The sequence below is a fragment of the Xyrauchen texanus genome, chromosome 47, assembly GCF_025860055.1.
Source record: "Xyrauchen texanus isolate HMW12.3.18 chromosome 47, RBS_HiC_50CHRs, whole genome shotgun sequence".
NCBI lineage: Eukaryota > Metazoa > Chordata > Actinopteri > Cypriniformes > Catostomidae > Xyrauchen > Xyrauchen texanus.
The window spans coordinates 22,517,339-22,533,485 of record NC_068322.1 but is presented as its reverse complement, the minus strand read 5'-3'; the positions used below and the strand labels follow the sequence as shown (position 1 = coordinate 22,533,485).

Genomic DNA, 16,147 nt, shown 5'->3' with positions numbered 1-16,147 from the left:
CTGCAGATTTTACACCACAATCGGCACAGATTCCATGTAGGCCTAGTGAAATGTTAGAAAGCTGATGGAGATGGTGATGGATGTGTATGAGATGAAAATGAATGATGAACTCCACCAAGTTCCAGCATCCTTTTGGACCTTGAGGTAAAGTCCAACTTAACCTCAAACACACACACACACACACACAAAAAAAGCAACCATCGGAAACACACCAGCCACCAATCCCCATGAGCCTGAAAGACTCACTCACATTTCCCCAAGACCACAATCCCACACTGCCTTGCTCCCTACCTGCTTGTTTTTGAGGTCGAGTGAGAGTTCATAGTCGGACGTGGTGGAGTGACTGCATGCTCCATTCCTCTGCACTCTGATTGGTGAAGCTGTGTGATGCAAGCTCGGTCTCCTTCCTGCGGCTCCCGTATTTGAGGTTTCTCTCTCTTGCTCCTCTATCTCCTTCTTTTGCTCCTGTTGCAGTTGTTGTGGTGGTTGCACCTGCAGTTCTTCTTCCTTCTCGGCCATTTCTTGCACTTTCACCTCTTCCTTCTCCACCTCCACAATCTCCTGTGCTTCACCTTGATCATCTCCTCCTCCATCGACAGACGGTGTTATGGCTCTCCCTACAATCTGAGGTTCAACTTTCACCTCCGGCTGAGCAGGGCTGGCAGCAGTTTCCCTAGTCGATGCAGCAGTTGTGAACTCCCCAGGTGATGGTGTCGCAATCGGGGAAGGGGGGAGTGGCTCTTCACTGCGGAAAGGAGGAGAAAACGAAGAGTCAGCCTGCAGCCTGGGCACCATTTGACCTTGTCCTCCAGCTCAGGGGGGGGTTGGTGTGGCCCAGAAATGGGTCAACATCAATCTCTCCCTCACTTTTCTCTCATCAACTGTGCCCTTTGGGGCAAAGAGAAAGAGAAGAAGTGATTGTCAGGGGTCAGTAGCCCCTACTGTCCATTCCAGGATGGACCCCATAGAGTTACCCGACAACCAGAAGGGAAGGGTGAGACACACAGTGACTTGCGACACCTGACATGTGACACACAGATAGAAGACACAATCATGCAGCTGTGTAGTACATCAGTGTGGTACATTTTGCAGCTCTTCACAGCAGTTCACAAGTGCTGTTCTGCATGCTCTGTGGTAAAAAGTGCCTATGTAGTTTTTCAGCCTAATTCAGTTGCATTCAGTAAATCTTTTGGGCCCCTCCACTGAGACAGACCCACAAACTAAGATGTTCTGCATGAACGTTTGCAAGAAGGGTGAAATTTTGGCGAAACATGCACCAGCACCGTTTGAACTGATGGTTATTCTGGGAAATCTAACAATCTATCCTATTAGGTGATTATATATTTCTGTATTTCTATGATTTAGAAAGTTTAAATCTGGCGGTTTATAAACTTGATCATATCTTGCCAACTTGCCATTATTAATCAGAGCACATTTTGTTTTTAGCTGGCTGTATGCAACAAACAGAAACAATTTTCAAGGTGCTCTATCGAGTTTTAAATCAATTAAACCTACCTACCTACCTCCCGAGACCAAAACCTTATACTTAAATCTAACCGATGGTGTCATAAAAGCAAATGTGAGATGAAAAGCACAATTGCAGAAGCTGCCACGTCAATTCAAGGTGCTTATATGACACTTTCGGCTCACGTGTCGATTCATGTGCTCTTCAGGACTCGTACCCTGGTCTTTTGCTTTAGTGCAATGCTCAAACAATTTGATTGTGTTTCATCAAGCTTGTACAATAACTGTTGTTGGTTATTTAATTCAAACATTTAAATATACCACCTAACAATGAGCTATAATAAAAATCATGATTGTTGTAGTGCCTCTTGAGTTTATTTCACCTAGTGTTTCTAGTGTTTATATAGACAGCTTTGAAAAAGCATATAATAGACTCATAACCCCATGAGGGAGCTACCGCACCACAGGGGCTGAGTGGGTGTCCCGCAGGTCAATCGCCTTTCTGTTGAGTCTTTGGGGATGTAGATGACAGTGGGTGCTTTTGTTTTCCTTTACAGTTGGGAGGCTGTTATTAGTAAGGGACCATGGATTACCCTGTCTGTTTTAGCGTCTGTCCTTCACCATGTCAATTTAGATCATTCTCTCCATTATTTTCCACCTCTCTATTTAGTTCTTGGTGTTCTACCCATGCATTCCCTTGTGTCCTCTACCCACACTCATTCTCTCTCTCTCTCTCTCTCTCTCTCGCTCTCTCTCTCTCTCTCTATCTATCTATCTTTTTTAGAATTTTTAGAATAGTGAGTGTGTGATTGGCTATGTTCAGAATGGAATAGAATGTTTCTACTTCCTGAATACTGCACTTCAACCGATACTGGGAAAATAAAACACATTGACCCATGTTTGCAGTCTGAGTAGTGACTGCATCTTGTTTTCATCTTATTTCATCTTGTTGGTGTCACCAACAGGATTTAAAGGAGTGATAGTGTCATGTTATAGCTATGTTCAGAATGGAGTTCAAGGTTACTACTTACTGAGTACTGCACAGTGTATGCAGTAAGCTATTTTAAAACTATTAAGCGTAACTGTAGCCATTATTCCATTTGTATGCTACATTGCTTTCACATGACCTCATTACGTTGCCTGTTTTATAACAACTATATACTGTGGCAACATTAAGACTAATATGGCAGTATGTTATTCTGAACATAGCCTAGGTGTATGTGCGGTATGTAAGCCACTCAGATGCATTAGACGCACTCAGGGCCTGTATGCATTTGTCTAAGCACAGTCTAATATCAGAGTGCTGGTGGACCTGGACAGGTCATAGACAGAGTTTTGCTCACAGACAGGCTTTTAAAAGGGTCTGCGGCATCAATTTATGCATGAAGCAGCGAAACTCAATTATCTTCCCATCCAGATGGCATGGCTATGGGGACAAGAAAAGCAAAAAATCTGCAGATCATGGATGGAATCAGATTTAACTTTGGATAGGCTTTAAGATTTTACCCAAAGTCTTTGTGTGCTATGTATTTTTATGCTGAATAGAGTATTGTAATATCAGTGTAGCAACATGCTAACATCAAACTCTTTTGGAATCCATTGTGAGTCACATCTGAAGAGTGCTTGACACCCAAAAAATCTACATAGTCTACATAATACCAACAATTATTGAAAATGGTTCCATTTAATTACAATTCATCTTGCGTTGTTAAAGTAGCAACATGCTAACATTAAACTCTCCAGGAATCCCATGTAAAATTTGCATGTGAAGTGCACAATACATTAGGAGCTCTATTTGTGTGGTACATGGTAGCTACCCAGAAAGAACGTTTCAAATCAGTCACTTATGAGGTTTCATTTGGGTTTGAATGTTGCTTTGAAGACACTCCCTATGTAGAGAGTAGACAGCAAGGCAGTTCACTGCATTTTAGAACAGAGCTATTTTGGTTTCTCAGGCTAAAAAAGATCCAAGCAAACTGTTCTTAATCTCAGCCTTACACAAAATGGCAAGATTTAATGGCTTGCCTGGTGCACACAAGAGAGAATAAAGAGAAACCCTGATCAAAACCTTCTTACCCAGACATGAGAGGGGTTGACAAGCTTGTATGAAAGAATAAACCTAGAAAAACTGGGAAAAAATAAAACACAATGTCCAATGTTTGCACATAGCTTGCTGTTTTAGAAGTGCCTGTATCTTATTTTAAGCATTTTTGGCATCTCTGGCGGGATTGAAAGGAGCGATAAAGATCAGCTCCTTCCAGAAATGACTAGGGCGATAAGACAGGAGTCAGTGAGCATGAAATCAGAACATTACAGGGCACATATGCAGCACGGCACGCGCACACTGGATATTCCCAAGGGGGTTAAAGGATTGGAGGAATAAAAGAGAAAAGAAGAGAGCTTGACAGAGTAATACTAGAGTTCAGGTAGAAAATACTGCTAATCCATTCACCCTCAGAATAAGAGAAAAAACAGTCTTTCAGGCTCAGTAATGCAGTATTCGTCATATATGTTATATATTAGCAGGTATGTAGACTTATATTGCAACACAGATCCACTTCTCCAACTATAATAGGACAATAGAAACTTGTTTCATCCAAAGTCTTTATAAAGCCTGTTTATATCAAATAAGTGCACATGAGTGTCGCAAATTGAGCACACCTCCAGAAAGTCGTAATTAGCAGTAGGAAACTCTGGATTTTCGTTATGCCCAAATTGGGGCATATCGGTTTAAAACTAAGGCGGAAATAGTAAAATGGGGCAATTCTTTCCAACTTAAATAACTGAACACGCATCACATCATATTTATGACTTCCAAACTTAAGAACTTTCTAGGAGGACTTGAACTCCAAAAAAAATAAATAAAAAAAATCTTAGAATCACATGCACTGATGAGGTGTGCACAATAAGACAAGTTACGTCAGTAAATAAATCACATAGGTTAAGTAAAACGAAATGCGTGCGTTTGTCAGATTGTTTGCTTTTTAAAGATTAGAAAGATTAAAGAATTATTTCGGATTTTCTTTCCAACTTGAATTTGTGACATTTCGTCATAGAGTGCAACAGTGCCCTCCAACTTCTGCAGTGGTCTTGGTTCAGGAAGTATTTTTCCATTAATTTTTTATTTATTTATTTTTTATAAAGATTTCATAAAATTTGCATTAAAAATCTTCACCTTCATTAAAGAGTTCTAAGACATGAACCAAACGTCTAGGTTACGTATGTAACCTCCGTTCCCCGATGGAGGGAACGAGACGTTGTGTCAGAGAAGCGACATTAGGGGTCTCTCTTGAGCGCCGATATTCACCTCTGAACTATGAAAAAAGGCCAATGAGAGTTGGCAACCAGTATTTGCCCCCGGACATACGGGTATTTAAGCGGCGCAAATACGGGAGTTCATTCAGGATTTTTCTGAGGAGCCGGAAATGGTCCGGCCACAACAGGGGCTCGGCTCAGCGACGTGGCAGGGGAGACACAACCTCTCGTTCCCTCCATCGGGGAACGGAGGTTACATACGTAACCTAGACGTTCCCCTTCTGTCGCTCTCTTCACGTTGTGTCAGAGAAGCGACACTAGGGGTCCACTTAAAAGAGCCATGCGCTGAGCCGTGATGCGTGATCCGCTGATACAGGAGCGAGCAGGTATTCCTACGTGCAGAACAACCAACTGTATCAGGCTGCACGTACCCTTCCCCAATGCCCCATTTAAGCCATCAGGATTCCTTATCATTACCCTGGAGGGGGGAACAAGGTGACGGCCGCCAACATGGGAACGGGCCAGCCTGGCTGGGCCTCTTTTCTCTATATGTTTCTCGCATAGAGCAACTACGGCCGGGGCCCTTACACGCATTGAGGGAAGGGGGTCTTAGCCCTTATTAGGGCGGAGAAGACCCTGCGGAGGCCACACCTACCCGGGAGGGGAGGCAAATTTTGAGTGGCAAATACATCGCATGGCCTATACTTAGGTCTTATACGGAACAGTAGTGCGGTGGTAGATCCAGCCTCGCAGAGGGGGGAAGCATACAGCACGGCACCTGAGGCAGCTGTAACTGCCTAAGGAAAACACGGAGTCAACTCTCGTGAGGGGACAGAACCGTGGTTTTACACACAGGGGGAGTCCGAACAGGAGGCCTTACCTGTGGAGCACCTATACCAGTACAGGGTAGCTAGTGGTACCCGCAGTGGTTTGGGTCGGCGAGTTCCTCCGCAGAACTGCGACCCACGAGGGCTAGGGAGGAGTCAACCAGTGTCCCAAACCTGGGATCTCCTGGGAAAGAAGGCGCACTGTTTCCCCTGGTTAGGGGGAAGGGCGCTGGGTGCAACCGATTCACCTGGTCAGATCGTGGACGTGCCACCGAGTTCTACGGGCTCGGTACCAGAGAGAACACGGGACGATACTGACTCAACTCGGAGATTGTAGAATCTCGCAAAAGTGTTAGGTGTTGCCCAGCCCGCTGCTCTACAAATGTCTGCTAGGGCAATGCCCCTAGCCAGTGCTCACGAGGACGCAACACTCCTGGTGGAGTGGGCTCGGACCCGCAAAGGGGGGGCACGGCCTGGGTGTGATAAGCCAGGGAAATGACGTCGACAACCCAGTGGGCGAGTCTCTGCTTGGAGACAGCATTCCCTTTCTGCTGTCCCCCAAAGCAGACGAAGAGCTGCTCAGAGCGTCTGGTGCTCTGTGTACGTAAGGCACGTACTGGACACAGCAGTGAAAGGGCTGGGTCTGCCTCCTTCCGGGGAAGCGCTTGCAGGTTCACCACCTGATCCCTGAAGGGTGTGGTAGGAACCTTGGGCACGTAGCCCGTTGCGGTCTTAGGATCACGAAAGTGTCCGCCAGACTGAACTCCACGCAAGCGTCGCTAACAGAGAACGCATGCAGTTCCCCGACCCTCTTGATGGAAGCAAGCGCGATTAGCAAGGCGGTCTTGAGAGAGAGGGCCCTGAGTCCAACTGAGTCAAGCGGCTCGAAGGGGGGTCTCCAGAGTCCCATAAGGACGACCGAGAGATCCCAGGAGGGAAACCGGTTAGGCCGGGAGGGAGTCATCCTCCGGGCACCTTTTAGGAACCTGACGATTAAGTCGTGCTTACCAAGAGACTTGCCATCTACCGTGTCGTGGTGGGCCGCGATAGCGGCAACATACACCTTGAGGGTGGAGGGGGACAGCCTCCTCTCCAGCCTCTCCTGAAGAAACACGAGCACTGACCTAACTGCACACTTCTGCGGGTCTTTGGCTCGGGAAGAACACCAGTCCGCGAACAGACGCCACTTCAGGGCGTAAAGATGCCTGGTCGAAGGGGCTCTGGCTTGGTTAATAGTGTCTATGACGGCCGAAGGTAGGCCGGCTAGATCCTTCACGTCCCGTCCAGGGACCAGACCCAGACCTGTGCGCCAGAGCATCTGTCCCAAGGGGAGCCTCTGTGAGAGCATACCAGAGCGGACAGTGGGAGGTTTCCTGGGAGGCAAACAGGTCTACCTGGGCCTTGCCAAACCTGTCCCAAATCAGCTGGACCGATTGGGGGTGGAGCCTCCACTCTCCGCCGGGCAAGTTTTGCCTTGACAGCGCGTCCGCTATCACATTGAGGTTGCCGGGGATGTGAGTGGCGCGCAGTGACTCCATTCGCTGCTGACTACAAAGGAGGAGACGACGGGCGAGCTGTGACATGTGGAGGGAGCGTACTCTGCCTTGGCGGTTTATGTAGGCCACCACCGTGGTGCTGTCTGTCCTTACTAGGACATGCTTGCCACGAATCAACGGAAGAAATTTCTTCAGGGCAAGAAAAACGGCCAGCAGCTCTAGGCAGTTGATGTGCCAGCGCAACGGGCCTCGGTTCTACAGGCCTGCGGCTGCGTGCCCGTTGCACACGGCGCCCCAACCCAATTTGGAGGCGTCGGTTGTAACCAGAACACGACGGGACACCTGCTGCAAGGGTACTCCTGCCTGTAGAAAGCAGAGGTCTGTCCAGGGTTTGAAGGTTTGGCAGCAGGCGGGGTAACTTCCACGCCGTGCGTGCCGTGGCGCCACGCTCATCTCGGGACTCGAGTCTGGAGCCAATGCTGAAGTGGTCTCATATGCATCAACCCCAGTGGCGCGGCCGCCGCGGAGGATGCCATATGCCCCAGGAGCCGTTGGAAACGTTTCAGAGGGACCACGGGCCAGCCTGGCTGGGCCTCTTTTCTCTATATGTTTCTCGCATAGAGCAACTACGGCCGGGGCCCTTACACGCATTGAGGGAAGGGGGTCTTAGCCCTTATTAGGGCGGAGAAGACCCTCTGGAGGCCACACCTACCCGGAGGGGAGGCAAATTTTGAGTGGCAAATACATCGCATGGCCTATACTTAGGTCTTATACGGAACAGTAGTGCGGTGGTAGATCCAGCCTCGCAGAGGGGGGAAGCATACAGCACGGCACCTGAGGCAGCTGTAACTGCCTAAGGAAAACACGGAGTCAACTCTCGTGAGGGGACAGAACCGTGGTTTTACACACAGGGGGAGTCCGAACAGGAGGCCTTACCTGTGGGGCACCTATACCAGTACAGGGTAGCTAGTGGTACCCGCAGTGGTTTGGGTCGGCGAGTTCCTCTGCAGAACTGCGACCCACGAGGGCTAGGGAGGAGTCAACCAGTGTCCCAAACCTGGGATCTCCTGGGAAAGAAGGCGCACTGTTTCCCTGGTTAGGGGAAGAGCGCTGGGTGCAAGCGATTCACCCGGTCAGATCGTGGGCGTGCCACCGAGTTCTCACGGGCTCGGTACCTGAGAGAACACGGGACGATACTGACTCAACTTCGGAGATTGTAGAATCTCGCAAAAGTGTTAGGTGTTGCCCAGCCCGCTGCTCTACAAATGTCTGCTAGGGCAATGCCCCTAGCCAGTGCTCACGAGGACGCAACACTCCTGGTGGAGTGGGCTCGGACCCGCAAAGGGGGGGCACGGCCTGGGTGTGATAAGCCAGGGAAATGACGTCGACAACCCAGTGGGCGAGTCTCTGCTTGGAGACAGCATTCCCTTTCTGCTGTCCCCCAAAGCAGACGAAGAGCTGCTCAGAGCGTCTGGTGCTCTGTGTACGTAAGGCACGTACTGGTACTCCTGCCTGTAGAAAGCAGAGGTCTGTCCAGGGTTTGAAGGTTTGGCAGCAGGCGGGGGTAACTTCCACGCCGTGCGTGCCGTGGCGCCACGCTCATCTCGGGACTCGAGTCCGGAGCCAATGCTGAAGTGGTCTCATATGCATCAACCCCAGTGGCGCGCCGCCGTGAGGATGCCATATGCCCCAGGAGCCGTTGGAAACGTTTCAGAGGGACCACGGTGCCTGGTTCGAAGAAGCGAGGCATTCCAGCACTGACTGAGCACACTGCTCGTTGGAGAGACGTGCTGTCATTGAGACTGAGTCTAACTCCAAACCAAGAAAAGAGATGCTCCGGACCGGGTGAGCTTGCTCTTTTCCCAGTTGACCTGAAACCCTAAGCGGCCGAGGTGCTCGAGCACCTGGTCTCTGTGTGCGCATAGTAATTCCTGCGAGGAGGCCAAAATGAGCCAATCGTCGAGGTAATTGAGTATGCGTATGCCCGCTCCTCGTAGCGGGCAAGAGCCGCCTCTGCGACCTTCGTGAAGACGCGAGGGGACAGAGACAGGCCGAAGGGGAGGACCTTGTACTGATACGCCTGGCCGTCGAACACAAACCGTAGAAAGGGTCGATGTCGAGGGCGAATTGAGACGTGGAAGTACGCGTCCTTCAGGTCTACCACTGCGAACCAATCTAGATGCCGGACGCCAGATAGAATTTGTTTCTGGGTAAGCATTTTGAATGGGAGTTTGGACAAGGTCCGATTGAAAACTCGCGAGGTCCAAGATCGGTCGTATGCGCGCCTTTCTTGGGTACAACGACGTAAGGGCTGTAGAAACCCTTCTTCGCTTTGGTCGGAGGGACAGGCTCTATCGCATCCTTGATTAGAAGGGAGGCGATTTCCTCAGCGCAGGGAGTGGGCATGTTCAGCTGTGCACTGCAGAGGAACGAACGCCAACGAAGGGGGCGGAGACCTGGCAAACTGAATTAGCGTAACCGAGTCGGATGGTCCAGTGCAGCCACCGTGGACGAGCTGGGCAGTGAAAGCCATGCCTCTAAGCTCCGTGCTAGGGGCACCAAGGGGCGAGTATTTTGGATGTACCCGGCGGGGCTTGCAGCGGTGCAGAACAGGTAACGCGCCGTCGGGAGGCGCTGTGGCGTCCCGAGGCTCTGGTGCTGAGAATAAACTCAAAGCACTTACCTTGTTCCGCGCACCCGGCAGGGGGCGGGTTCGTGACTGAGGAGGAGGTCTGATGCTGGCGTCCTCTGGGCTCGTCTGAACCGGCCGGCCGGGGAACAGTCGTGGGGCTGAGGGCGGGAGCACCGCATCCTGGGTGCCGAGACTGTTGAGGCCTGAAAGCACAGTGCCGTGAGAACGGCATTTGCGGGCCATGTGACCCAGAGGTAAAGGAAATAGCTCTTTTATTGAGAATTTGGGTACCGCAGCCCCAAACAAAAGAAAAAACAAAAGATTCTCCTCCCGGCCCTCCACCGGGGGACGGAGTGGTCTTACCACCTCCGGAGCTAACTTCTTGTCCTCTGGGTCCGCTGTCTCAGGGACGCTTGGGAGCCTTCCGGGTCCTCGAAGCGGTCCGTGAGGCAGGGGTCGTATGCTTCCTGCTGGTTTGCTCGACGCCGGGGCTGAGAGCTGGGCCCAGGTTGGGGCGGAGCAGAAGGTCTTCTGGCTGCGGGAGGACGCCCTCGGCGAGCAGGTGGGGCCTGGGGCGTGGCGGCAAGCTTGCGGCTCGGCATGATGTGTGAAATGGCCTCCGTCTGCTTCTTCACCACACCTGCGCTGTGACCTTCGTCGCTCTCAGGGCGAGGTCGGTCGCTGAGCGCAGTTCCTGCAGCATGTTGGGATCAGGGCCACCCCCGTGCATGTTGCGAAGTGCCTTGGCTTGGTGGACCTGCAGGAGAGCCATGGCATGCAGGGCGGAAGCGGCGGGTCCGGTAGCGCTGTAGGCCTTCGCGGTGAGCGAGGATGTTGCTCTACAGGACCGGGAAGGGAGTACAGGGCGGCCCCACCAGGTGGTAGTGCTTCCAGGACATAAGTGGAGCGCAACAGCTCTATCCACCTGGGGGATCTCCGTGTACCCGTGGCACGCTCCGCCGTCGAGGGTGGCGAGGGCGGATGAGCAGGTGGCGGTGCGACGAGTGGACAGGGGTGCTCTCCACGAAGACGTCAGCTCATCATGCACCTCCGGGAAGAAAGGAACCGGGGGTGGCGAGGCTGTGAGCGGTGCCCCACGCCCAAGAACCAATCGTCCAGTCGTGATGGCTGTGGGGAGGATGGAGGGTTCCAATCCAGGCCCACGCTGTTGGCTGCCCAGGATAGCATATCGGACATCTGTGCGTCGGCCTCCTCCTGGGCGTGCAAGCCCGAAGGCGGCAGCCCAGAGGAGCCCTCAGCATCAGAGCCCACGCCCTCCAATGTCGCGGCGAACTCATCTGCTTCCATCGCAAGAGGGTAGGCAGACTGGCTGTGAGGCGAGTCGCCGCCACCTGGAGCGGGGACGTGAGTCAACGAGCGTGCCGGGGCGCGGGTGGTCCGAGGGGCGCACCGGCGAGCTGCACCCGCTGCCATCCCCGGATCGCCTCCATCGCCAGCCGCATCGTCCTCAATCCCGTGGGAAGAAGGAGCGACGTGGGGTGGCTGGAGTGGCTTGCTTACGGTTGTAAGCAAGCCGCGATCGCTAACGTTAGTCATGGTCATGTTCTCGCAATGAGAACATGAACCATCCACAAACGCAGCCTCAGTGTGATCACTGCCCAGACACACGAGACAACGCCTGTGGCCATCGGAAGCGGAGAGTACTCTACCGCATCCAGGAACAACACAGAGGCGGAAAGGCATCTTTATAAAGACGCGTCCTTAAAAGGACATTCAACGCTGCTGTGTTTTTTGCTCTTTTAGAGGAAATTACTCTTTTAAATAAAATCACTCTTTTATGAATGAAAGAACTCGTGAGAGATCTTTCTTATCTGCAACTGTCGATGCGCTCAGGGGCAGGAAGTGCACAGCCGTGCAAACAGGAGAAAGCCGCTGTTGTGCGCCGTAGAATCCAACAGCATGCAGCAGAGGATAGCAGGAACTCGGTGTGTAAAACGCAGCAGTCTGCAAACACGACCATCGGCTCCGAAGAAATTTTCTGAATGAACTCCCGTATTTGCGCCGCTTAAATACCCGTATGTCCGGGACGGACATGCAAATACTGGTTGCCAACTCTCATTGGCCTTTTTTCATAGTTCAGAGGTGAATATCGGCGCTCAAGAGAGACCCCTAGTGTCGCTTCTCCGACACAACGTGGAGAGAGCGACAGAAGGGGAACCAGCACCAAGGAGAATCACAACATTACAAACTTTGATTAGAAGCAAAAAGGTATTTGAAAATCAGTTAGGGTTAGATAAAAGAATATATACTTATCGTCTTTCATGAGGGAGTGAACTAGAATCCCATGAAGCGTTGCAAATGAAAAACAATGGAAAAATGTAAAACTATTGATTTGTTAATTGTAAGTATAGAAACAAAACGTTTTAATGAACTGCAAAATATTCTGATTTAAACAAATATATACGTAGTTTGATATTATAGAGAGACAGACTAATTTACGTAACTTGCAATGCGTCATGGAATTGGACGGATGCTGCAGTGCTCTTTTGACATGCCTTGTTGGCTGTCATTCTCTGATTGGTGGATCTGTCTCTTCAGGACTATGGGTAGTGTAGTTTTTCACCTGAAATTACACTTCTTAGCACAATTGTTTTTTTTAAGTTGAAATATTGTAGACTGATAGCTCAAACAGAGGCATATACCACCGATTATCAATGCCCGGAACCACGAAGTGGCACACGTACATCTCCGAGATATCTGTTTAAGAGCGTATCAGGCTAATCAAGCCTCAGAGAGGGATAAAGGTCAACTGGAAGCTGCAGTGAGAGAGAGACAGAGAGAAAGAGAGAGAGAGATTTACGGGCAGCTGCCTGACACATTTGTGTGTTTGTTTTTTTGTTTCAGTTTTATATTAAAACTATTATTTATATTGTCAAGCCAGTTCTCGGCTCCTACTTTCCATGAATCCCTTTACGTCTATAAAATGTTTCCGTTCGGATGCCAATAAGACATTCATCAGATGTCTTTGAGACGTTTTGATTTAGAATGTTTGTTAATCTGACCTTTTTAAGATGTTTAGAAGATGTTATTTAAAATGTGCTTTCCAGATGAAAAGATCTAAATCAGACCTCTCAGAGATCCATGTGTACTATCTGGGTAATAACTGCCTACTTGGAGTGTACTGGGTGTGCTAGAGGGCAGCATAATAAAGTAAACAGGGACAATTTAGATTTCTTGTTTTCTTAAAAGAGAAACTCTGCTCTATACACCAACACACATTGCTGTTCAGAGCTATTTTAAGTGATTGGAGATGATGTGTAAGTAGAATCCATTTTATCCGAAAGTTCCGTGCAGTGGAAGCTGTAAATTATTAATGTTGAAATAAAGCTTCCCCTCAGCAGGTAGCACAGCAAAGGAATAAAAATAGATGATGCTAAAAACACAGAGTGCCCGCTGTATTTGCATTGTTTTTTATTGAGTGCAGCCGCATTGCTCTCAAATGACAAATTTTTAACAGTTTATTTACATGATATATTTACAAACTATTTTTTTTTGTAAAACAGTGAACAAACAAAGAGCGATGGAAGGGGTGTGAGAGAATGTGAGAGCTGCCATACAGAGGTGAGGAGATACGGGGCTACTGGGAAATCATAACACAAAACATAAGAACCAAAGAGCGCGCAAACACATTCCAGGTGAGATGGCACAGAAAGACAAGTGCCATGTGGGACAATAAACAACAACAGAGATATAGATTTTAGCTGTGTTCTATGAGCTGTGTCGCTTCTTACCAGTGTTGGGGAGTATTAAACTAGCAATAGTTGAGCTATTTTCAAAATAGTGTCACGTTTAAAGTTACAAGCTCCATTTTCCAATGATTGGAGCTGTAGCTTCACAAAACACTATTTGTTAAATCGTATTGTGAATGCAGCAATGGAGCCTCTCTCTCTCTCTCTCTTTCTCTCTCTCTCGCTCTCGCTCTCTCATGTAGCGCTAAAAAATCCAAAACTTTGAAGTTAATCTGTTCTTTCGGATAGTTCATGTAATCGAACAAGTTAAAAAAGCGATTCTGTTTTATTTCGCTTTGGGAAATCTGAAATGGGTTTGTTTTTTTTCAGATGGTTCATTTCAATGAATCTTTCCTATTTGTAATTCATTATTTATTATTATTAGTGTATTGCAGCTGTTTGTCACTACATCAGTTAAATAAAATAGGGTGTTTTGTAGTTTATGTATTTTAAGTATAGATTTATGTTCAATTTGATATTGTCACCCCATTTGATAAACCCTTACGAAAACAAACTTTTGGCAACAATGGACACTTTGCCACAAGTTTGCAGTGAACTCTCAATTTTTAAGGGAGAGGGCCCCCTTGTGGCCTGAGAGGGAATGGAGAACGTAACTGCAAGGATAGAGTGGTTCTTTGTCATGCCTTAAACTGAAACAAATAGTTATCTAACATTATGCAGTTGTGTCCCATTGTAATCATAGCATTTTGTCTAGTTAATATATTCAGATTTGAGACTATATTGTGGTGTCATTCTTAGGTGGGCCTGGATCCGGGGTCGGGGAGATGTGGGCTCTGGCGGTGGGGGCCTACAAGTAGGATTTGGTTTAGGGCCCCCATATGCTCAGAAATATCACCCGATTGTTATATACAGTTTAAATAAATAAATACAACTATTTAAATAGTGTATTTAAATTAGCTACTTTTTGTTAGTAGACTGTAGTGTAGCTACAAAATTAAGAGTGGCTTAACTGTAGTTTAAATACTTCAAGTTATTAATTATATCTAAAGAAGCTACAGTTTCAAAGTACCTTTCACAACACTGCTGTTCACTGCCTAGGCAGCTGCCTTCTAAGGGATCACACTTATTGTCATGGTACCTTATAATTTACAGACTTTTAGTGCTCTACATAGGCAGAAACTTGACACATCATACAAATAGTGTTGTCTACGAGAGATTCACAATAGATTGTAATGTAAGCATGTTGCTAAGCTAATGCTACATTTAAAGGTACATTTATTTGACATTTTTTCTCGCTTCATCAGCCATCTTGGATTTATTTTTTCACCAAGCTTGTTGCAATGTATCCTGGCAATGTCTTTTCTGAGAAGTATACATGCTATGCATTCTTACATTTTGCCCTAAATGAGGTATCTTAGGAGTGTGCCTATGGTGCCTTAAAAAGCTGCTTCTGTAGTCAGCTCACTACATTTTAAAACAAAGAAATTTAGAGAAAGCACAATGGCAGTAAAAGCAAGCAAAGTACCTTCTATTTTTGTAAGTTGAAGCTTCAGTAAAACTTAGATGAAATCTAGAGTGTCTTTTGTCATCACCTTCAACATCCCCATCGCCTTTTTTTCTCACTTCTGACCCATTCTCAGCAAAGTGTCAAAACGTTCTCCTTTCACTATGATTTTCTTTTTTCCTGTTTCTATCACCTCGATTCTTATTCCTTTCCCCAATTTCTTCACCCTACTTTTACTTCATGCACAAATCCATCTTTTGTTCTATTATAAGGTTCCATTTTTTTTTTGACATGAAATATATTGTTCTTGACAAATCACTAGAATACTGACACATTATGTTTTGTGGTGTCATGATATTTACCAGTTACGGCCAATATTAGCCATTTTTGCACTGATCTTCAACACTGTAACATTTTGAATGTATCAGGGTTGAAAGAGAAATGTCATGGGACATTAATGCCTTTTCAATATATAATGTATGGTTTATATCAATATATAAACAAGGCACACTAAAACGTATGATTCCCAAAGAATGTACTCTATCTGTCACTCACTTGACATTGTGTCGATGAGTTGACACTAGGGGTCAATCTTGGGAGCCCAGACATCTCTGAACTTTGAGAAAAGGCGTGTGGGGTTTTGCATTTTATACATACGGGTATAAAAGGAGTGTCGCTTGCAAACACACACTCAGATTTCTTCTTCAGAGCCGAGCGGACACATTCACAGAGCTGAATTCCTCCTGCTGTTCCATTCATCTCTCTCTCTGAAAGGCTGTTGGATCTACGGCGCATTACAGCGGTTCTCCCCCTCACACACAATAGTTGTGCTGAGTAAACATCCCTGGGCACTTCGGCAACTGAGCAGAGCTTCTTATAAATATACACACAAATAAAAGAGTAGATTTTCCTCTAAAAAAGTGGCGCAAACGAAAGCGTCTTTTTCAAGAAGCCTCTTCGTTTATGTGTGTTTATCCTGTTACCTCTCCGCTTCCCACAACCACTATCGCTGCCTCTCGTGTTGGGTACTGCCTTGTGGACGGATCATGCCACCTCAGCACTGGCCTCAGAACCGAATCGAGAGACAAACATGGCACCAAGGCACGCACCGCATTCTCGTCACACAAGCTTGTTGCCGTCTGTTCAGCCCCTAGCCAGACCTAGCATCCCTACGGGCAGGAGTTCCCCTAGGAGAGATGCCTCCCAGTGTGTCTAGGGCACAATGTGCACTTGGACCAGCCCCGCGACTGCATTAGCAC

General features: G+C 47.9%; 1 protein-coding gene across 1 annotated transcript in view; it reads right to left on the bottom strand.

Annotated features, from left to right (window-relative positions):
• Positions 1–16,147, bottom strand: part of LOC127639212 (IQ motif and SEC7 domain-containing protein 3-like) — a 156,665-nt gene that overhangs the window by 101,224 nt on the left and 39,294 nt on the right. The window contains exon 3 of the mRNA XM_052121121.1: positions 292–343. Coding sequence (XP_051977081.1) covers positions 292–343 — 52 coding nt within the window. The remainder of the gene's footprint in view (positions 1–291; positions 344–16,147) is intronic.